Consider the following 23,414-nt stretch of genomic DNA (forward strand, 5'->3'; position numbering starts at 1 on the left):
TTGCAAACGGTCAAAAGAAATGCTGCATGGTCAACTGAAACTTGGTTAAATCTCAGTTGACTGATTTTTAGCAGGCCCTTTTTCTTTAAATACAGTTTTACCAGACAAACAGATGGTGCGCACCACAGCTAACAAGAACAGTATACTCCGAGGCCATGGCGCTCTCTAGTGACAGGCCTCTCTTTGACCGCAAGGTTGTGCTCAGTACGTACTGAGCATGCCGGCGCCGAGGTCCCGTCCTGGTCAGTCGCCAAGTTGACGCGAACTGGGGAAGAAGGCCTTGAGTTGCTTCGAAATCCATGCCAGGCACGTGTCACCTGGTCATTATGTGGGTCCAGCTTGACGGGCAAAGTTTGAATCTAGACTTGGTCCTGTAGAAATATTGTTTTTCCAGCGTATACTTTCCATGATTCCATTTGATTTGCATGTCTTCAGGCCACAATCGATCATGACGAACCAACCACTACATAAACTGATGGATAAATCAGAAGGCCAATTATGCAGACGCCTCAAGTCTTCCACTATCAAAATCTGATTCTCAAATGTTTAACAGAATCCTAGCCACCAGCAAATATCACAATGACATGGCTTGACTTCTGCTCCTGTAAAAATAATTGCAACAACAGGAAATTATTTCCAGCAGTGCCATTTTTCAGGCTGCATGAATCTGTTATCCCTCGCGCTCTTAAAAAGAGACTATTCGAATATGAATGTAATCAGCGTAGCACATATGCCACTACTCAATAGTCATTAACTAGCTCGTTCCTCTATTTTCTCGAGAAGAAACGATTAAGTACAGTTACCTAAGCACCTAGAGGGGGACATATTTCTGATCTTTTGATCGATTCTGGAAAGTGCAACTTCAGTTTGATGAAAAATGCAACTTGCACTATTCAAAAATAAACCTTCCACCACACAACACAAGCATGGAAGAGTATAAGCTGAGCTCCTTGACTTGTCACAATCCCATTCCTTAAGGATCAAAGTCTTGGATTCAGAAGATTCAACGGATGAGGAATTTACCAACGTCATTCTTCATGGGTTTGGCACAGGAACTTTCCTCGAACTTGCCGAGCCATCGCTTCAAAGTACAGGTGTCATCCACTTTATACATAGAACGGTAGATTCTTCCAGAAGAAAAAGATGGTCGAAACAGACAGTTGACATTATAGCTCTGAGCTGACCAATCTGAAATGTCATTTGACTTGGTTAGAATAACGCCAATTATTGTTCCTGCCCCGGTGCAATGAACATAACCATTGATATAAGAGACTGCATTGGCCCTACACCACCCTGTTCCCGTAGAAACAGCTCAAGAGATGGACGGCGCGGCAAGGGCCACCTTGTTGGTGTTGTTCTTGCCGTTCCTCAGTCTCAGTGTTGCTCAAAATGTTACCCAGAGTAGAGCGGGTATACTCGATGTCGGAGTGATCCTCCATCTGAAGTCTTTGGTGGGCAAAATAGCACGTACCAGCATATTGATGGCTATGGAAGATTTCTATGCAGTCCACAGGAATTATACGACAAAGCTAGTTCTCCACATCAGGGATTCCAACGGAGACAATATGCGAGCTGCATCACAAGGTACATATCACATTTTGAGAATTGTTGTCCGTCACCGAATTTTGTACGAAAAGAAGCTATGAAACATAAGAAAGGAACTGTTAAACTTGGTATCTGTGATGAAGCGAAATCCTGTGCTGTTCTTATTTTGTTGTGTATCATGATAGCAAAATCAAAACATTAGGAACTTTTGCTGATTTCCTCATAAAACTCCAAAACATAGATTTATGTAGAGAGAAGCAAACCAAAGAAGCACTGAAACTGTAATTTTCCTTAATTCATTCAGTATACGACTTCTACAAATGTATTGTGATTGTTTTCTATTTCCACTGCAAGTCTGAAACAAATTAAGATTTTTTTTACAATATACTACTTTCAAAAAGATGACTTCGTGAATTTGCGCAAAGATAAAAATAGGGAACTTTGGAATTTCCCTATGAACCTGATTCCTTGATATACTTATGCCCCTCAAAGTCAGAAACCACCAGTACCTGAAGAAATGATCATGTAGCCCAAGTCGTTATACTTTTCAGCTATAACATCAGAGATTGCCTAATGTACATGCACTAGATACCTTAGCTGCAACCAGAATCTACACAAATGTTCTTTAAATATTTTCTCTTGACTGAATTGCACATTCGCACAGCTGTTGACCTGCTGGAAAATTACTATGTACGGGCCATAATTGGTCCACAAAAATCTTCAGAGGCAACTTTTGTGTCTGATATTGGGAACAACAGTCAGGTCCCAGTTATCTCCTTCACAGCAACGAATCCCACCCTTTCATCTGCTGAGGTGCCATATTTTTTACGTGCAAATGTAAGTGATGCTGCTCAAGTGAATAGCCTTGCTGCTCTCATTAAGGCATATGGCTGGAAGGAAGTAGTGCCCATCTATGAGGACACAGACTATGGCAGGGGCATCATACCCTACCTGGTTGATGCCCTCCAAGAGTTTGGAGCTTCTATGCCATACCGCAGTGCAATCTCTCGATCAGCAAACAGTGACCAAGTTGAGAAAGAACTATACAAGCTAATGACAATGCCAACAAGGGTCTACATTGTGCACATGTCATTGGCCTTTGGCTCCATTCTCTTCACAAAGGCCAAAGAGTTAGGAATGATGAGTGGAGCCTATGCGTGGATTTTGACAGATGGGATTGCAAATGTTGTCGACTCGCTAAGCCCTTCGGTTCTTGACGCAATGGATGGTGCATTGGGTGTGAGATTCCATGTGCCTAAATCAAAGGAACTTGGTGATTTTACTAAGAGATGGAATGCGAGGTACAGGCAAGACAACCTGGATGACCCACCATTGCCACTAAGCATTTTTGGGCTCTGGGGTTATGACACTATTTGGGCCTTGGCACAAGCAGCAGAAAAGGTAAGCATGTACAATGCAACATTTCAGAAGCAGCAAGACATAAAAAACTCAACGTGTCTTGGAACTTTGGGTATTTCTACAATTGGTCACAAACTTCTAGATGCAATCCTACAGCGTAAGTTCAGAGGCTTAAGTGGTGATTTTCACCTGAGGAGCAGGCAGCTTCAATCTTCCATATTCCAGATAATTAATGTGGTTACAAGAGAGCCGAAAGGAATAGGTTTCTGGACGGCAAAGCATGGAATAATACAGAATTTGATTCAAAATGGATCAGAACACACATACCTAAATTCTGGGCCGAATCTGACTCAAGTGGTTTGGCCAGGAGAAGTATCTGCCGTGCCTAAAGGGTGGCAAATTCCTACCAATGGAAAGAAGCTCCAAGTAGGTGTACTGACAAGTGGGTATCCTGAGCTTATAAAGGTTGAAAGGGATCCGCTAACCAATGCAATAACTGCCACTGGGTATGCAATTGACGTATTTGAAGAGGTGTTAAAGCGACTCCCATATGCAATCCCTTATGAATATGTAGCATTTGATCAAGGAGTAAGCAATGGGAGCTATAATGATTTTGTCTACCAAGTTAATCTTGGGGTAAGTAAATCTTGGTTCTCACACTATCCATATCGTTATTGCAGAAATTGGGCATGCTCTCTTTATTGCACAAAATATTTTACTAAATTTACTATGTATATTGTAGTGTTTTATTTTTGCAAAATTGTCTGCATCTATGCCTACTTGTACAATCTAATCATATTTTAGCAATTTTGTACCGTTTTATTTTTTCCGGGCAACTGTTTCCACCAGTTAGTCATACTGAATGCTGATTGGTACTCCCTCTTTAAAGAAATATAAGATCGTTTAGATCACTAAAGTAGTGATCTAAACGATCTTATATTTCTTTACAGAGGGGGTACAAGTATTAGATAGATGGGCACAAGGGCTAATTATGTCAGGAATTAAGGCATTCCTTTCCTCCTTGTTCTATGTGCATATACCTAAACAATATTTATTCTGGGCGAAAAGATTATTACTAACTGTATGATTCAACCAGTTAAGGTTTGACTAGATGTATGCCCATAAATGGCACTACTAGTGTTTTTCTAAGATTATGGTAGAATTGTTGCATGCGTGCTGTTTGCTAATGTTTTCCGCAAACCCTAATAATTCGTAACTTTTGTGGAGATTAAGGAGTAGTATAGAGTATACTGATCAAGTGATCATTAGTTTAAAGAAACATGGGTATGCAACACTAAATGACATGCTTGCAGGTGTACCAAGTTGCAGTCGCGGATATAACTATCAGGTACAACAGAACTTCCTATGCTGATTTCACATTACCTTATACTGAATCTGGGATAGCAATGATTGTGCCAGTAAAGGATGGAACGACAAAGGATACATGGATTTTCTTGAAGCCATTAACTACTGACTTGTGGTTTGGAAGCATTGTATTCTTCATATTCACAGGGGCTGTGATCTGGCTATTGGAGTGACGAATCGATAACACTGAACTGACTGGCTCCATTTCCCGCCAGCTTGGGATAGCAATATATTTCCCCTTCTTTGCTGATAGTAAGTGACGATGTTACCATATTATACTTTCTTATTTCTGTACAGAATATTGCATATATAATACATCCCCCTCCCCCCCTCTCTCTTACTTTATGTTTTAAAGTACAGCCTCCAATTCTGGAACCACTAAAAAAAAATCCCCATTGCCTGTTTTGACTATGGCCGACCGTGTTTTTGTCCTACGTGTCTGCCACCTCACCTTCTCCCCCGGCTCCTCCATGCCAACACATTGCAACAAACTTTCAAACTAATTTTCTCCTAAATTGTTTCTGTGTTTGCCTGAAATTTGAATAATACTGTCAGGAGATCACCTTTCAGATTTTTTTCTGAGAAGTTTGCATTTTGAGGCAAAATCTGAAGCGAAAACTTAAGAACTACTCCCTCTATTCCTAAATATAAGTCTTTCTAGAGATTTCACTATGGACTACATACGGATGTATATAGATGTAGTTTAGAGTGTAGATTCATCCATTTTGCTCCGTATGTAGTTCATATTGGAATCTCTAGAAAGACTTCTACTCCCTCCGTTCCTAAATATAAGTCTTTCTAGAGATTCCACCAAGTGACTACATACGGAGCAAAATGAGTGAATCTACACTCTAAAATATGTCTACATACATCCGTATGTTGCATTCCATTTGAAATGTCTAAAAAGACTTATATTTAGGAACGAAGGGAGTATGTAGGAACGAAGGGGGTAGTTTTATCCTAAATTGTTGGATGAAATCTGAAAACTAGAGTCAGAGGATCATCTTTGATTATATATAATTATTTATATTTTTCTGGGAAGTTCAAATGTTGACAAAAGATTTGAAGCAACAAAACTCATAATTCAAACTGTCCAGAAAAATGTGAAACAATTACAGAAAATCAAAGATGATCCCCTTAATCTACTGGTCAAATTCAGCCAAATAGAACAAAGCTTTAGGAAACCATCAATTCTGAAGTTTGTTGTGTCATGTTGACGTGGAGGGGAGTAGATAGAAGTTGAGGTGGCAGACACGTAGGACAAAACCGCAATCAACCACAGTTGGAGTTTACACTTTAAACAGAGAAGTTGGGGAGGGTTGTAACTTAAACTTCATCAAGAAATGAGGGAGGTAATGCAGACTTCTCTCTGTTAGGAAATTCAGACCGATAAATTTCTTGTTTCAAAAAAACAACTGAACTTTATATAGTGTATAGAGTGAGCAGGAACCAGTACATAATTAGGTAATAAAATTTTCATGTCCTGTACCAGTAGTCCAGAATCGCAGAATGTAACGCACAGCTGTCAGAGACTGGGGAACTTTGGTCTATAGCCTCACAGTCCCAGAGTCATGATCCAGGTAGTTTAGGGTAGAAACAACAGCAGCATGCACATGGGAAGGGTGTGCTGGGGTCAGGAGGGAAGAAATATCCCGCAAAGAAAAAACGAGAGATAGATTAGTAACTTTAAGTTCATTCACTTTATATGTACCGGTGGCCAGGAGCTTGAAGCCAATAGTTTTTTTTTTGAAAGGGGTACTTGAAGCCCATAGCTGGGCGGGCCAAACAGAAGGAAATACCTCGTGGAATGTTGTTCCAAGGCCCAGGATTAGATGTATAGTGTACAAGATCCCCATTGGGTGGGCGGGCCACACCACGGGCTGGCCCTAACGTACCTCCGCACCTGCTGGTGGCACTGCAAACATCGCAATTTTATTTTGGCGAAGTAGCACTTGATGGTATCAGGTCAATTATTCCTAATTGATTTGTGTTACTATTTACTAATGATCAGTTACCTAGTGTTCTGTGAAATGTACTCAATTTGTTTTCATAATTGTTTGATTTTGTATTAAGAAAACAAAGGATGCTATCATGCTAAGAATCAATTCAGTATTCGTCTTCCCTTTGGACCTGCTGATAGATGGTTGTTCACCATTTTGCAGGGGAGAGGGTGGAAAGTATTTTGTCTAGATTGGTCATCATTGTATGGGTTTTGGTTCTCCTCGTTATTACATCAAGTTATACAGCGAATTTATCATCAATGCTTACCGTGCAGCAGCTTCAACCCACAGTAACTGATGTCCATGAACTCCTTGCGAAAGGAGAACATGTAGGCTACACAAATGGCTCTTACTTAGGGGACCTATTAGAACAAATTGGTTTTGACAGAAGAAAGATCAAGCCATACAGTAATCCGGATGATTTTGATGATGCACTCTATAAAGGGAGCAAAAATGGTGGTATTGCTGCTGTGATAGAAGAAGTCCCATACATCAAAATATTCCTCTCTAAGTATTGCAAAGGTTATACAATGATCGGACCAATTTACAAATCTGAAGGTTTTGGCTTTGTAAGTTAGCTATACCAGATAATTTTTGTACATTACATACCTCTAAAGTGTCAAGTATAAAATGACTAGGAAAGTTATACTTGAAAGCTACTCAGACACAGAAAAGGAACTGACACGTCAAAGAACATACTTACATACTTACGTAAACATGAGTATATATGGAAATATAAGATATAGATTAACAAAGTTGCGGCATGATCAATGAACAGTGCTAAGACCCAAGATGATAACAAAGCAATGCAGTTTAACAAGACAATACCTGGTATGGAGGTCATCATTCTCCGCAATCTTTTACTGCAGTTAGTACTTTTAAAAACTTTTAAGCCATACTGTTAGTTGTAGTAGTTTGTTACAAGGAACAACTTATAGTAACAAAAACTATTGGCCAGTGATGTAAGGTTCACGAACTATGCAGTGCACATTTGAACATATAGGTACACTGGACGAGAAGCATATGCAGTGAAAATCATATATTTAGTTCTAGAAAAAAATTATATTGACCAAAGACACCAAATTACATGCACAAAGAACTATAGGCAGCAGAGTGGCATATCACAGCTAGTATCAGGTTGACAGCTTCTATCGACCAAAACTTGAAATTACATCACTCAAAAAGAAAGAAAAAACAATTCAATCCAGGGGCACTTGTTTGCAGAAAGTGTAAATACGTACCATGCTATTTGTGTTCACTTTCGTGTGGAAAATAATTTTTGAATTCCTATTACTCAAGTAGTTTGTATAATATTGAATATGTTTACTTGCGTAGGCATTCCCCAAGCGTTCCCCTCTGGTCGAGGACTTCTCAAGGGCAATCCTCAGCATAACAGAGGGAGATACTATCATTCAGATAGAAAGGAAATGGATAGGAGACCAACATGCCTGTCAGAATGACGGCCCCACCATCGGCTCAAGCAGTCTAAACTTCAAAAACTTTTCAGGACTCTTTCTGCTCACAGGAGTTGCTTCAACTTCTGCCCTTTTGATAGCCCTCATGATGTTTCTCTACAAGAGGTACAAGATAAGGAACGGCACAGGTCAGATTGAGACGACTGCAGATTCTAACCCGTCCCACGATATGCAGTTAACTGTACCTGATGATTCAGATAGCCACGCCTGCCAACAAGAGATAGATATATCCAGAGAACTCACAAGCCCGTGTTCAGAAGTCCAAACAACTCCGGATTTTATGCCTCATGGAACACCAGCCAATGGTTTGTAGCGCCATGTTAAGTCAGCCTTATTCAGGTTCTCAGTCTCCAGAGTAAACCTGGTCAGCTTTTGTTCTCATGTGTGCATTTGCCTGTGTAGTATGTATGAATGCTGACAGTCATGCCTGCTAACTGCATGCCAGTGCAACTGCAATGCAACTGTAAGCTTATTATGTAATGTATTCTAATTTTTCTCAGGTTCCAAGTGTAAATCAAAAATCTATCAGTGTAAGACTGTAATCCAAGGAGTATCAGGGTAGCCTGAACTACAATTTGGCACCTGTGCATTGTGTCTGTGCCCCTTATCGAGGTCTTCCGAGAGCATCGCCCCCTTTCTTCCAGTTTCAACCATGACCACTGCACAGCTTCCTCTCAACCTGAACCAATGCTCAGGTTCCAATGCTCGCATTTCATCAGACACCCTAGAGTGGGGCAGGCACAATGTGTATCCACCGTATCTGGAGGCGGAAGCAGATTTTTTCTAGACTAGATAATTGCCCGTGTGTTGCAATGCGCATAAATATTCTAGTATGTTAGCCAGTGATTTATCTTCCCATATTAATGTGATTGTATAAATAAAGGTGCACCGTGCACCGTGCAAGTGATTTACCAACCTAAATAAATTTTAGGATTATACTTGGTAAAAACTTATTGACTTGTCAAATGGAACATATTTTTATTTGGTAAGTCAATAAAAGGCGGGGCAGTTAAGATGGTTTTCAAGGAAAACCGGTGAAAAAAACAAAGATATAGGAAGGGAAAATTCAAAACGCAGAGAAAGGGGAACATACAGGTTGGACGAAGGACAAGGTGGACGACGGATCTCTGCGTTCTTTTTGAGTAGGAGAGAAATAGGGGCAACTCCAACGTCAGTCCCAACTGACAGAGTTAAGGAGGCAGCCATCCAATGCTAGTCATCAAAAAATTTCTCACTGGTCCGCCTCTCTTTTCTCAGACATTTCATCGAACATGCTGTGTTCACTCCCGGCAATGGCACACACTGCACTCACACGCCGGCGGCCGAGCTCGCTGGAGAGGCCGGGCCGTCGCACACACGCACTGCACACACACACACGACGCAAGGTGCACACACGCGCGCATGTCACGCGCCCAGCCGGCAAGCACGCGCTGACTGGCACGCACGCACGCGCCTCTGCGAGGAGACCGCGCTCCTGGAGCTCGATGGCGGATGCCGGACGGAGCGCACCGTCGGAGAAGGACGACGACCCGCTGGGCGCGAAGCATCGTGGTGGCCGCTCCTCCTCGGCCGCCATGCCGCGCGGACGGACGCGCGCGCCACGCAGCAGATCATGGCCACGGACCACGGACAGGCGCGTATGTAACTGCAGCCTCGTCGGTTCAGTTGCATTTGCATCGTCAGACCAGTGCATGCACCACCAGATTAGTTAGTCCGTACTCGGAGCGAACGACGACGCCCACCATGCACTCCGCCGACGAGCCCATGTCCACTCCGGCCGCGAGGAGTAGCACCACGGCAGCAAGGGAGGCACCACGGAAGGTCGCAGCGGAGGACGGCGGCAAGAGCACGGTGTCGCCGTCAATTGAGCATGAGCAGCAGATGACCCGGTCTCGCTGCGGCACCTGGGCATGGTGGCTGACCCGGACTCCGAGCCTTCCGTGCTCACGGAGGTGGGCGCGCAGTCGTCCCCCTCCTTTCGCCGCTCGGCGAGTGAATTGGAGAAAATTACCACATTGAAGCCTAGGGTTGCAGAAAAGACTCTTCTATATTTTTGTGTCAAAAAACATTGATTTTGGTCCTAATCATTTGCAGAAAATACCTAACTGTCTTTTCGGGCAGTTTAACCTCTATTATGACAGGTGGGGCCCTGTTTCGTCTATGTGGCGTCACAGCCACGAGCTGACGCCGTCTAACGGCGTGGCGGCCGCTACTGGTCCGTCGTGTGAGTAAAAATTGGATCGATCCAGCTCTCTCCTCACACTCTCGCCTCTGCCTCGCCCTCTCCTCACTCTGTTCTTCTCCCCCGGCGCCGCCACACAGCCGACTGCCGTTCTGCTGCTCCCCGGTGCTATGGTGTCGTGGAGCGACGAGACCAGTGAGGATTCAGTCCTGAACATCTCCTCCTCTTGTGATGGCATCATCAAGGTCAGTTGATTAGATAGCTAGAGCTAGAGTTAGGGTTAGTGAATTGGGGATTTTGTCTGAGCTTGATCTGAACCTAGCCTTCTCTTTGCTTGCTCCCGCAGCTTCCAGCTACGATGCACGATTCGAATTTCAATGGCACTGATGCAGATGTGAATGTCTTGTGTGAACACGGTGAGCCGGCCGAGCGCTTTGTAGCATTTGAAGGGATGCACATGGGCAGGAGGTTTCTTGGATGTGCTAAGAAGGTATGATTCACATCCTGTGTAAAGGAAGTTGTTTGCTTAATGCTTTGTTTATCAAGATGTTAAGATTTTTTTAGTTTGGTCTTTGTTTAGCTTGTTCTGACATGCCTTGTCATTAGTGGATTGTACACATTGTTTATTGTGGTCAGTGCTTACTCCTTTGTTTATCAAGTTGTTAAGCTTGGTTAAGTGCTTTGTCTTTGTTTAATTTGCTTTAGCCACCGTTGGAGTGTGTTCTCATTAGTGGATGGTAGTCATTGTTTATTATGGTCAGTGCTTAATGACTTGTTTACCAGTGGGCAATGTTAATTTGTCTGTTGTATGGTAAGGAACCTGTCAGTGCTTAGTGACTTGTTTATTTGTCTGTTTAACAGTGCACATATTAGATACCTGAACCTGTTGGTTTGATGGTCTTGAAAATACGATGGAGTATGGCAGTTAATAGTGGTCTTCATCCTAGTCACGTAGACAATTATTTATTCTTTTATTGTTTATAATACAGGAAGGCATAAACTGTGGAGTAGTTCAATAGATTGATTTTGAATGGCCAGACTCAATGGAGAAGGCATTGGCCAAGCTATGGGATATGTATGAGGAGATTAAGTCAGCTAGGACCAATGACAATCTAGAGAGTTCCTTTGCAATTCACAACCTGACAGAAAAGAAGAAGAAATTACAGAAGAACTATGACAGTTTGTATGCTGATGTGAATGCTCTTTTGGATGCCCAGCAGCAGAGGGGTGTGGAGTTAACCAATCAAAAGGAGCAGAAGCAATATTTGAAGTGAAGATTGCTGAGCTAGAAACTGTAGTTGGCAACTTGAAGGCAGAGTTGTCAAAGAAAAAGGAGGAGAAGAAGAAACTACAGGAGAACTATGACAGTTTGTATGCTGATGTGAATTCTCTCTTGGATGCCCAGCAGCAGAGGGGTGTGGAGTTAAACAATCAGAAGGAGCAGAAGGAATATGTTGATGTGAAGATTGTTGAGCTTGAGACTGTAGTGGGGAACTTGAAGGCAGAGCTGTCAAAGAGAGAGGAGGAGGAGAAGAAGATGCTGCAAAACTATGAAACTCTGAAGAACCTGACATGTGCTCAAGCCAATGTGATTAGGAACTTGAAGTTCAATCATTTGAAGGAGAAGGAGAGGCTGACAGAAGAGAGGCTTAAACTGCAGTATCACATTTCTGAGCTTCAAAAGTCTGAGGAAAAGATAAAGTTAAAACTTCAGGGTGTGAAGGCCATCTTAGATGAGTAGGGTGCCTTCTAGTATGATAATCATCTATCAGTTTCTAGATGATAATCTTCTATCCAGTACTTTAGTATGAATTTGTGACCCAAGTACTTCAGTGATGAATTTGTGATCTATGGTGTTGGATCCAGTAGTGTTGTAATCTAGATGATAATCATCTATTAAGTACTTTAGTATCTATTTCCGAACCTTTATGTATGTATTTTGTGAGATCAGGTGTTGGATCCAACCTTGATGAACCTTTATGAATATGAGTGCATTTTGATTGTTATGTGGTGTTTGTGCTTAGTAGAATCACATGTGCTCAAGCCAAGGTGGTGCATGTGCTAAGTTAGTAAATTATGTCATCTAGATTCATGGATTAACCTTGAGGGTCATTTCATCGATATATGGACAAGGTAACCATAGTGTCACCTTGAGCCTCATCTTGTCGACATATCAATGAAATGACCCTAGAGTTTACCTAGAGCCTCATCTTGTCGACATATCGATGAAATGACCCTAGAGTTTACCTAGAGTCTCATCTTGTCGACATATCGATGAAATGACCCTAGGGTTTACCTTGAGCCTCATCTTGTCAATATATCGATGATTTGACCCTAGGGTTACCTAGAGCCTCATCTTGTCGATATATCGATGATTTGACCCTAGGGTTTACCTTGAGCCTCATCTTGTCGACATATCGATGAAATGACCCTAGAGTTTACCTACAGCCTCATCTTGTCGACATATCGATGAAATGACCCTAGGGTTTACCTTGAGCCTCATCTTGTCGACATATCGATGAAATGACCCTAGAGTTTACCTAGAGCCTCATCTTGTCGACATATCGATGAAATGACCCTAGAGTTTACCTAGAGCCTCATCTTGTCGACATATCGATGAAATGACCCTAGGGTTTACCTTGAGCCTCATCTTGTCGACATATCGATGAAATGACCCTAGAGTTTACCTTTGTGCATAATTAGATGTGTGATCTGCTCTCTGGAGTAAAACTGTATTGGATATGCCTCCTGCTCATCAACTTGTGCAACTCTCCTTGTTTTTTTGGATGGCGACCTATACACCACACCTTCATCACTGACCTCATACACAATCCTCTCTCCAACACTGCCTATAGGGACCTGCTGCTCACAAACATGACCTATGTTTAAATCTCCAGGTCTGGGCTCACTACCCCTAACTACTGTCAGATTAACTATGGTCTGATCTCTGTTCACTACAAGAAATATGTCAACTTATGACCACCACTATTGGTCACTGAATGGTCACAAATTTCCATTTATGACCTTTTTGTGACCAAAAACATAAGGTCAAAAGCTGGGCGTCGTAAACTGACTATAGCGACCTTTCTTCTGAAATGGTCGCAAACGTTTATGACCAAAATATGTCCACTGTGGCGTTTTGGTCACTAGCAACCTCCGCAGGCCACGTAGGCATCCAGCGTGGCAAGCTGATGTGGCACAAGATTCAGCCCGGTTCAATTCGGTTTTCTACATGGGCCTAGCCCAACAATTCGGCCTTTTTACTATATATTTTCTCTATTAATTTTCTCTAGCTACATGGGCCTGGCCCAACAATTTGGCCTTTTTATTTTCTAAGCATGGCCTTTTTCGGTCCATTTCATTTTTATTTTCAAGGTTTTTTTGTGGTGCAATTTTTAGATGGGTCCCAATTGTCACATTTTTCCTGGCAGTGGAGCCACATCGCTTTTTATCAAAGAACTCATCAGCTTTCCATTTCTCACATTTCTCACAGTACACAAATGACAAATATTTCAAATGAAACATAACTAGGTACAAAGTATATTTCTCACATTTCTTACAGTTTTACAACTTCACTGGATTCTGCTCCAGAATGTGCTGACTACTACAGAATACAATATAACTAGGTACAAAGTACAACCAAAACACAAGGCAGATTATCCAGATAACCACCATGCTTCATCGTCTTCTCTTCCAAACAAGTGGAATGAGCCCTCTCTTCTCCTAGGCATGCTCCACCTACAATAGCAGCAAGAGCAGGTCAAGAACAACAATAGAGTCATATGAGCTGCTTCTGCTCCTATTAAACAGAATAACAACAAATCGAGTTAATAAACAAGCTTGAAGCACTATGGGAAACAAAAGCATAAAAACAAACTAATGTCTCAGGTATAATCATAGGATAAATCTGTGTTGAATCACTGTGTTTATATGTATTTTAATTAATTTCAAATGTGTAATGTAAGGTGTTGTGGATCAGTGTATAAGAACAACAGTTTGTAAATAACAGGAACAACTTGGTATTACACACAGAGCACTATACAGATTTTAGCTTTTCTATCCAAGTACAAATAGCAAAACATACTAAATTAATTGAGACACTCATAAATACTTGCCGAGAGACTAAGATGAAACGTGCATATATATATACTACTGTAAATTAATTGAGACACTCATGCCAACATGTTCAGATCGAAATGCACTAACAAGTAGTACCTGCGAAACTAACAAGCTGGTTGGTGCTCAATCACAGGCACATCAAATGTACAGTTAGTACCTGCGAAACAACCACATACATTGCCCCCAAAATGAAACATACTAGTAATTACTAGGCGATGCAGATTGCAGATCAAAAAGGAAATCCAACCCCTCTTTGAAGACAATTATTTATAGTGGTAAGTAAGAATCAGGGTGTTTGGCTCATGTGTAAATATGTTGCACAACAAAAAAAAACCAGTTTTTGATTAATAACCAGTTTTCAGAGCCTTTGGCTGATGTAGGCGATGCTCAAGAAGTAAGTAGTACTTGGGTATTCTGCCTGCCTACTACACAATAGAGGAGGAGGAACATAGCTATCAAAGTCCCCACCAGGTGCAAACAAAAGACCAACCCGAACAGCAGCTATGGTGGAAACTCCAAACACTCTACCAATAAATGTTACTACCAGTGTCTTTCCAATAATTAAGAGACCTAATATCAAAGAGACTGCTAGGAAGTTTGACAGAAACAGCTTTGGGTCAATAGACATTCCAACCTGGAAAGAAACAAACCAGGGTAAGCATTAAGATTTAAGAAGGTATCAAATATGGTCGGAACTTATAAAAGGAATTAGAAATGTTCTAAAGTAATTCAAGCATTGATGTTCAAGAAACAAAATTCTTCCAACATATGTGCATTGATGTTCGGAGGCATAGCAAGCAGAAACTATTGAGCACTAGATCTACATCAGGAATTGAAATTCTTCCAACTCTGAACAGAAATGCGATGCAGGAGAATAAAATTAACGTATAAATAATTAGTGAAACCCAGAAAATAATCATGAATCTTACGATGCAGAGTGAAATTATTCTACATCAGGTACATAAAGTTCAGGTAGTTAAGGCTCACTGCTATCATGTTAATTTCCTCACAGCAAAATTACCGAAATACATGAAAAACGAAGAAACAGAACCTTGAGCTGGACAGGGTGGAGTTTGCCAGCACAGCAAGAGTACGAAGATCTAGACAGCTTATGGAAGAGTAGACATCCACAGTTTCAACCTCATGGAACAGATCCTACGGGCAAAATAAAATATAGAGCTTATTTTTGGTAATTCGGACTAACTTGTAAATTAAACTACTGCAAGCAAGAAGAGATACGAAGAGGGAACTACTGCTTGCAAGCACTACTGCTTGCAAGTCCCAACTTAACAACAGTTATCATCAATTTAGTTAATCGAAGATGCTACTCTAACTACTCCATTTTGCAAGATGCCACTGTAACTATCAGTACTGGAGTAATCGAATGTGTTGCAAGATGCTACTCTAACCAGATGCTCCAAGTTGATACTCCAAGATACTGCAAGCAGGATACTGCAAGCAAGTTCATACTCCCACAAGAAGATAATTAAGACAAGAATTTTTTCCACACACACTGTTCATTCGAGCCTGTGCTCTCTGCAAAACTTGAAACAGTACCACGCGGACGTCCAACCAGCGGTAGAGAGGTCAGCCATAGCACAATAGACCTAGAGCTACAACCTGACAGTAACAATAACCGCACAACACAGCCATTCCTCACGCATGTGACTGAAAAAGTAACAGAAATTCGTTTAACGGTGCTCTGGTAGGCGTACCTCTCGCCTAAGCTACTCATCTGTGTCATCGCCATCTGCCAACTGCTGGTTCGACAATGTGCTCTCTACAAAACCTGAAACAACACCACACAGACATCCAACCAGTGGCAGAGAGGTCAACCACAGGTACACATCACACCAAACCAATACCGCGAAATCACAAATCTGACCGAGAAATCCAGGGCACCTTTCTCTGCTCGAGTGCCCAAAAGGAGGTTTTTTTGTGAAGGAACTACCAAATGATTGTTGCAAAATTGGACCAAATCATTTTTCTAAAATACTAGGCCATATTTAATGCACAATTTACAAAATGGTTGGGTGTAAAAAGTTTTGCTCCACCTCTCATGAAAAAGACAAATTTCCGCCGATTCAGTTGGAAGCGGGTCAAATTTGAACTATAGCTACCTTGTAGTTTGCTCTTTATTTTTTTCAAAAATAATTTCTAGGTACGTAAGTATCTATTTAATCATAGAAACACCAAAAAAATTCTAAGATTCAACCACTAGCTAGGAACGGTCATTCCCGCCGTTTTGACCGCATTTTGAAACGGGCATAAAAAATTCAAAAAAAATCAAAAAATTGGGAAACCTTCGCATTGTGTCATTATATGTGGCCAAGTTCCTAGGAAAAATAATAAACTTGTAATACGGCAATTATTTTAAAAAAGTGTTCTTAGAAACGAGCTATCACGTGTGGAGATCAATGGCTTTCAAGCCAAATGATCAATCTTATGGCCACATCCATGGCATAGTTTGTTCAAATGATCTCATATTGTGCACAAGGGTGCATATTGGAATGGCAAACAATGTTGCCCAAGGAAGTTTTCATTTTCGTTGGACGAAAAGACCATTTTCCATTTTTCGAGTGCCCGAAAGGAGGTTTTTTTTGTGAAGGAACTACCAAATAATTGTTGCAAAATTGGACCAAATCATTTTTATAAAATACTAGGCCATATTTAATGCACAATTGATAAAATGGTTGGGTGTAAATTTTTTTGATCCACCTCTCGTGAAAAAGACAAATTTCCGCCGATTCAGTTGGAAGCGGGTCAAATTTGAACTGCAGCTGCCTCATAGTTTGCTATTTATTTTTTCCAAAAATCATTTCTAGTTACATAAGGACCTATTTAATCATAAATACATGGTTTTTTGGCGATACGTCGAGGTTTGGGCGGTGGCCGAGGGCCCCAACTCTAGAGCCCGTAAACTCGCATGCCCGTCGCGTGGTCACCGCGTGACCGTAATGTTGCCATGTGTTCTGGGCGGCCTAGGCATGTCTAGTGGGTTGGGAACTCCCCAGGTTGGTGCTAGGAAGAAAATTACAACATAATATTCTCACGAGGAGACCGATCGATACTCAAATATGAATTAGCAACCAAGTGTTTGATTAGCGGTACGGGAAATGCACATGGCCAATGGGTGTGAGTTTTGGCTGAGGATGATTATCTACTAAGGAGAATGTCTTCACAAATTTTTAGCTCAAAAGGAGGATCCTAGGTGGTACTTGCTTTGCAAAGTACCACGCTGGACAAAAATATGAATGTTGAAGCTGGGCTCAAAATAATGAATGGAGTGAGCTGAAATTTTGTGGAGGATGGTTATTTGGGCATAGGAAAGCATTTTAGAAAATTGATACCATTTCGACATGCGAAAGTAGTACTTCCTTCACAATGCTCTTCTATGGACAGAAACTTGGGAAAACTAGTGAGAGAGATTGGATGAATGAAATGAGCTCAAAATTGGTGTAGGTAAGTTACTTAGGTATGGTCATGCTCTGGTAAATTTTCAGATCATTTGGGTAAGCCTAGCTAGTACTTACTTCACAAAGCTTCTCTCGAGGTAGAAACTTTGGAAATTTCCCGAGAAAGATTTACTAGGAAAATTGAGCTGAATATTATCATGTGGCAATGATTTGGGTATGGAAGAGTGCCCGAAAAGTTTGAGGGTAATAGGAGGGGTCTATATAACACTTGCTTTGCAATGTGCCAATTTGGCCATAAAATATAAATTGAACCTGGGCTCACATAGATGATTTGACTGAGCTGCAATTTGGAGGAGGTTGATAATTTGGGCACATGAAGGAACTGTATAAATTTCATGTCATTTAGAGATATAAAAAAGGTACTTCCTTCACAATGCTTCTAGGTGGACAAAAACTTTGGAAATTTGCCGAGGAAGATTTGCTAGGCAAATGGAGCTGAATTTTGTCATGCAGTAATAATTTGGATAGGAAAGAGTGCCCAAAAATTCCGAGGGCAATCAAGAATATATAAATAGCACTTCCTTCATAAAGTGTTGTTGTGAACAGAATAGGAAAATGAATATTGTTGAATTAGTTTTGAACTAGGCAAGGAATGATTTTTTACATATTTGATGAAGATATGCCCCAAAGAATTTATGAGATTTTTTTGGGAATGATAGAAATATATGTTGCTTCACAACCTAGGGCAAAAACTGCCATATGGACATGACACATAGGCAAAACTGATGAGATAGCGCCTAGTCATCACAATCCACCACAATCTACAAGGCTATGACCATCTATATTGGTCATTAACAACTAGAAATAAGGCAGCGGGCTAGCACTGTTTGCTTTGTGACCATTTCGTGTAAGGAAATTACGACCTTTCTGACCAAAATGGTCGCAATGGTTTAGGGTTTGGAGCCCCCTGAACAGCTTTTGACCAATTGGTCTAAAATGGTCATAAATTTATGACCAATTCTTCGAGGGTCACTGACAGAAGGTTATAAGTTGACATATTTCTTGTAGTGGTTGGCAATGTGGTCTAGCATCTCATCAACCTTGGCATCATCACAGATCTCTTTCAAACCAGCTACTCCCAAGCCAGCATCCCTAACAAAGTACATGTAGTCATCCTCTCTGTAGCCTGCTGTCTCCATTAGTGCTATTAGATTCAGAAATGTTATGTCTGAAACACACATGGTCCTTTCCAAATTGTCCCTGTCATGAAAGTGGAGCCTAACTTCCCACACATCATCACACAAACTACAAAGCAAAGAAGCTACACATTAATTTCTATGCATACATTTCTAATAATTAAAATCAATAACAAACTGAAGTATATACAATGCACAAATAAATAATTAGCACACATACAGTTTCAATGCACTGACTACACTATATACAGTGCATATTCAGTTAACTGAAATATTACATATTACTAGGTGAAACTGACACATATTCAGTTAACTGAAATCTTTTGAACACTAAAAAAATTTAGTTAAGTTCATACAGTGAAGCAAATCCATTTAACTTCATACACTACCCTAATCCAGTTAACTTCAGACGTTGATAGAATTCAGTTAACTATTGACACTAAACAATATTCAGTCAACTGAAAACCTTTTGTACACTGAGAAAATTCAGTTAACTTCATACACAGAAGCAAATTCATCTAACAGATAGGATAAATATCAGAGGTTAGACTACAAACAATAATGACCTACAGTTCATTCAAATCGAAGCCTAACTATTGAACTATGAGAAATTGATCCCTAACCCTAACCCTAGAAATTGATCCCTAACCCTAGAATCCACAGTAAAGGAGGGGGACAACTTACTCAACGCTGCCAAATCCAGAAGCCCATTGATGGCTACCCGTCGGAGTAGCTTGCACAACACCGGCAAGAGCGCCGGCGGCACGGTACTCAAGCGACGGCGACGACGCTCTCCTCTTCGGGGCCCGACTAGGGTTTGAGCTGCCGCACACCTCCTCCACTTCGTTCGATTCGCCGCCGCGAAGCAACCCTCCGCTGCAGCCTCCATCCACTCCCCCGCCGGCGGCATCCACTCCACCGCCGTTGTCAGGGCTAGCCGTCGCCATGGAGCACGGGGAGAAAGAGAGACAGAGGAGAGTAGAGTGGTGAAAGGGGGAGAATGAAGTGGATAAGGGACCCGTGCCGTTTTGACCGAGACGGCATGTCCGTTGCCACTGTAGCACTGTCAGACGGCGTGAGCTCGTGGGCGTTACGCCACGTCCTCAAAATCGGGGCCCACCTGTCATAATAGAGGTTAAACTACCCGAACAGACGGTTAGGTGTTTTCTGCAAATGATTAGGACCAAAATCAGTGTTTTCTGGCACAAAAACGTAGAAGAGTCTTTTCTGCAACCCTAGGCTTCAATGTGGTGGTTTTCTGCAATTCACTCCCACTCGGCTGGCCCACGTTCGTTGGCGCCAGCCTCCCGTGCAACCGAGAAGCTCGAGCTGCGCGAGTTCGAGGGTGGGGAGCGGGCGCCGCTCCAGCGAAGCTTCGTGCTGCTCCCCGTCCGCGTCGAGGTGGCCAACGACAGACGGTACAGCGGAGCTCCGCGTGCGGGCGGCGATGCGGGCATCGACGGACGGCGGGAGACGGCGGCAAGACGAGGATAGCGGCGGACTTGGGAATTTTTGCGAGGGAGGGAGATCATGGCTGAGATGAGAGAGAGAGAGAGAGGCTGTGGTGTGGGTCCACGGTGGCTTTTGCTGGGCCAGGTGGACATCCGGATGCCGGCAAACTACCTCCAGTTTGGTTTTCGCTTACAAAGAGGACGGGACGTCGACCCATTGGACTAAGGTTGCTTCCAGACCACTCGAGTTCGAGTTCCGGCTTGCACGCGCGGTGCTCGCGGAATTTCTCCTATAAAAAAAATGCCAACCAGGGTTAGCCTTTGAATTGGTCTCATTTTTTGGCTTTCGCCTACAAAATTTAAACACTTCGAATTAGGACAAATTTATGAGCCACGTTGGAGTTGTCTTGAAACCACCACAAAAACAATGACAATATGTGCCAATGTTGGATGCTTGGTTTTACTGCACGCAAAACTCTTTTGCCTTACATGAGATTCTGTTGATTGAGCGTTGTTTTAGTGAACAATGACAATTTGTGCTGATGTCGAATGGCTTGATTTTGCCGTGGGCTAAGCTCTTCTACCTTACATGGGAAAAATATCTGGTGTATCGGAGCTTGTGGTGCTAGTGGTGCACCGAACTCACATTATGCTTTTAAAATGTTCAAAAAATTCTGAAAAAAAATTAGCCCAGTCATACAACATCAATGTAGCTTGTCATAAAAAATCAAGTTAAAATTTGGAATATAACTCGAAAAACAAAAATGACAAATTCAACACTAAATAGTACATAGCATAACTTGGGCTTTAGATTTGACCCATTATCACACTGATGTCAAATTTGTCATTTTTATAGCTCAATTTTTTTTTCAAATTTTGATATGATTTTTTGTGACATCATACATTGATATTGCATTAACGTGCTGGAATTTTTTTCAGATTTTTTAAAACATTCTATAGCATACACACCGGTAGCACCACAAGTGCGGATGCACCGGATACATTCCCGCCTTACATGAGATCCCGTTGATTGGGCGTCGTTTCGAGCAGTCCCCTCCAACTCTAGTCAAGTTGGACCGGGCATCTTCAACATGGATTGGGAGATATGTTTACCAACTGCTGAGATGTTGCCTCAGTCCTATGCAATTTTTTATCATTGTCTGCTACTTTTAGTGAATGATAATGTGATTAAAATGTGTCATTGATTAAGATTTGAAATATACTGGCAATTTATTAAATGGTCTTCAGGAAGGGGTGGCCGCCTGTGACGCTAGGAATAAAGGTTACTCCAACGAAGATGATCAATATGGACCTCACCAAATGTCGTGGACACGTCCAGACGTGTCTACGGATATTTATAGGCGTGGAGGCTATCCAACCATAGACAACAAATATTCGGACCAATTCAAACGTTTCGTACACAAACACAGATGAAATACATGTTAAACGCACACACAATTTGTTAAATTTGGTACATTTACAACTAAATGGACGAAATTTAACAAATTTTAACCTAACCTAAACTAAATGGGGTACCCAACGGGGACCTTGCAGGCATGTCCTCCTTGGCCATATGGACCTCCGTCACCATCTACGTCATTGCCGAACTGTTATACGTGTCGCTGTCGTCGGAGTCGTCGTCTTTCTAGTGACAGAAGGCCCGCCAGGTGTTGCGGCATCCATGCCCGGCCGCCGCAAGCCATCGTCCTTCCAGTGGCGGAAGACCCGCCAGGCGTTGCAGCATCCCTGCCCGGCCGCCGCAGCACGCTTGATGTGCAACCACTCGGCTGCCTCCACCTGGTGTAGATGCTCGGCCACCTCTACCTGTCGGTTACAGTGGTCACAGACTTTACCCGACGACGCCTACCCTTGCGTTGGAGCCTGTCAGCGTTTCTGTCTTTCGGGAGATCCTTTTTTAGGAGATAAGCAAGGATTGGTTTGGTCCACTCCAGGATTACAGCCAAGATCATTGCTCCCTGGCCTTTGAGTTCTTGATCCGGCTCCATTTTGATGGAGATGCTCGGGCAAGGTGTCCAATGGACTTGGTCCTAAAGGGCGCCCATCCTCACGTGGGTGTCAACCGTCATAGTGCTTGATGTGATGAAGCTTGAGGGCGTCGAACTGACATTTGGGTCGGCGCACCTCGAAGCAATAGGCCACCATCTTTGGATCCTTTCTACCGAAGGGCTTCATGACCTATTGCACGATAAGGCTAGAGTCACTGTGATAACTGAGCCGTCGTATGCCCATGGAGACAGCAAGGCAGAGACCATGGAGGAGGGCTTCATACTTGACTGCATTGTTGGAGGTTGGGAAGTGTATGTAGAGCACAGCATAGTTCATCTTACCCGTTTCAGGGACATCATGACAACGCTGGCCCCCAAGCCCAGAAGCATCATGGAGCCGTCAAAGTACGTCCTCCAATGCTCGAGGTCGGCACACTTGGGGATTTGCTGGGCCTCGGTCTACTCGACAAGGAAATCGACCAAGACCTTCCATCGCTAATGATGACGAGTCACCTTGCCAAGTTGGCGACGCATCTCAAGTAGCAAATGGTGATCCTCTCGCCCGAAGCAAAGACACCAATTTGGACTAGAGACCCTATCTGGATTGGTTTACCGGGCCACACAGTCAGTCCCTAGCGCACCAACTGTCGACATATGAAACCAGTAGTAGTCACCATAGGATGATGTGCGTGATTGGAAGTATTAGACGAGGGAGCACACAAAGATTTTACCCAGATTTGTACCCTAATGATGGAGATAATACCTTACTCCTGCTTGGATTGGATTGATGGTAAGGGTGCCTTATGAGAGGGGATTAAAATGGAGAATAGTAAGCTCTATCAAGAGTATTAGCTTGGATGCAAGGTGTCTCTAGCTAGCCCTGACCCGTCTTATAAAGGAGGATGATGCCTAGGGTTACAAAGAGTTTTACGACGCGTTTGTTTCGATGATTTGGCTACGGTTTCCGATACCCACGCTTCCCGAAACCGACAGATTACATTTGGTTCACGCACTATGTATTCGCTGGCAGCGTTTTCTGATACGGGCCTTCCTAGAGTCGAAAACAGCCGAGCTGAAGGTGATTAGGAAACCGAACAGTATTCGATAAAAGAAAATCAAAAGCAGCACTTCTCCATACCCAAACCCATTACGTTACCTGAGGCGGAACCAAACGCGTCGTTAGTGTCTTATAAAGGAGGATGGCTAGGGTTACAAAGAACCTGACCCGTCTTATAAAGGAGGATGATGCCTAGGGTTACGAAGAGTTTCAGTTGTTAATTTGTAATATTTGGAATTGCCT

The 23,414-nt window shown here is 42.4% G+C and overlaps 1 protein-coding gene across 1 annotated transcript; it reads left to right on the forward strand.

Annotated features, from left to right (window-relative positions):
* The first annotated feature begins 615 nt into the window (after positions 1–615).
* LOC125509397 (glutamate receptor 2.7-like) lies at positions 616–9,705 on the forward strand. Its single transcript, XM_048674363.1, has 5 exons — positions 616–1,584; positions 2,210–3,540; positions 4,218–4,521; positions 6,432–6,838; positions 7,605–9,705. Exons 1-3 carry the CDS (start codon positions 1,320–1,322, stop codon positions 4,440–4,442), a joined length of 1,821 nt encoding a protein of 606 aa, XP_048530320.1. The 5' UTR covers positions 616–1,319; the 3' UTR covers positions 4,443–4,521; positions 6,432–6,838; positions 7,605–9,705.
* Positions 9,706–23,414: the final 13,709 nt, after the last annotated feature.

The sequence above is a fragment of the Triticum urartu genome, chromosome 5 (assembly GCF_003073215.2).
Source record: "Triticum urartu cultivar G1812 chromosome 5, Tu2.1, whole genome shotgun sequence".
Classification (NCBI taxonomy): domain Eukaryota; kingdom Viridiplantae; phylum Streptophyta; class Magnoliopsida; order Poales; family Poaceae; genus Triticum; species Triticum urartu.

What these genes read in the sequence shown, in the direction of transcription:
- LOC125509397 (XM_048674363.1), top strand. Translation starts at nt 1,320, where the DNA reads ATGGACGGCGCGGCAAGGGCCACCTTGTTGGTGTTGTTCTTGCCGTTC. An exon ending in TATGCGAGCTGCATCACAAG is followed by an intron (nt 1,585 to 2,209) that starts GTACATATCACA and finishes ACATTCGCACAG; the next exon opens with CTGTTGACCTGCTGGAAAAT. An exon ending in TCTACCAAGTTAATCTTGGG is followed by an intron (nt 3,541 to 4,217) that starts GTAAGTAAATCT and finishes ACATGCTTGCAG; the next exon opens with GTGTACCAAGTTGCAGTCGC.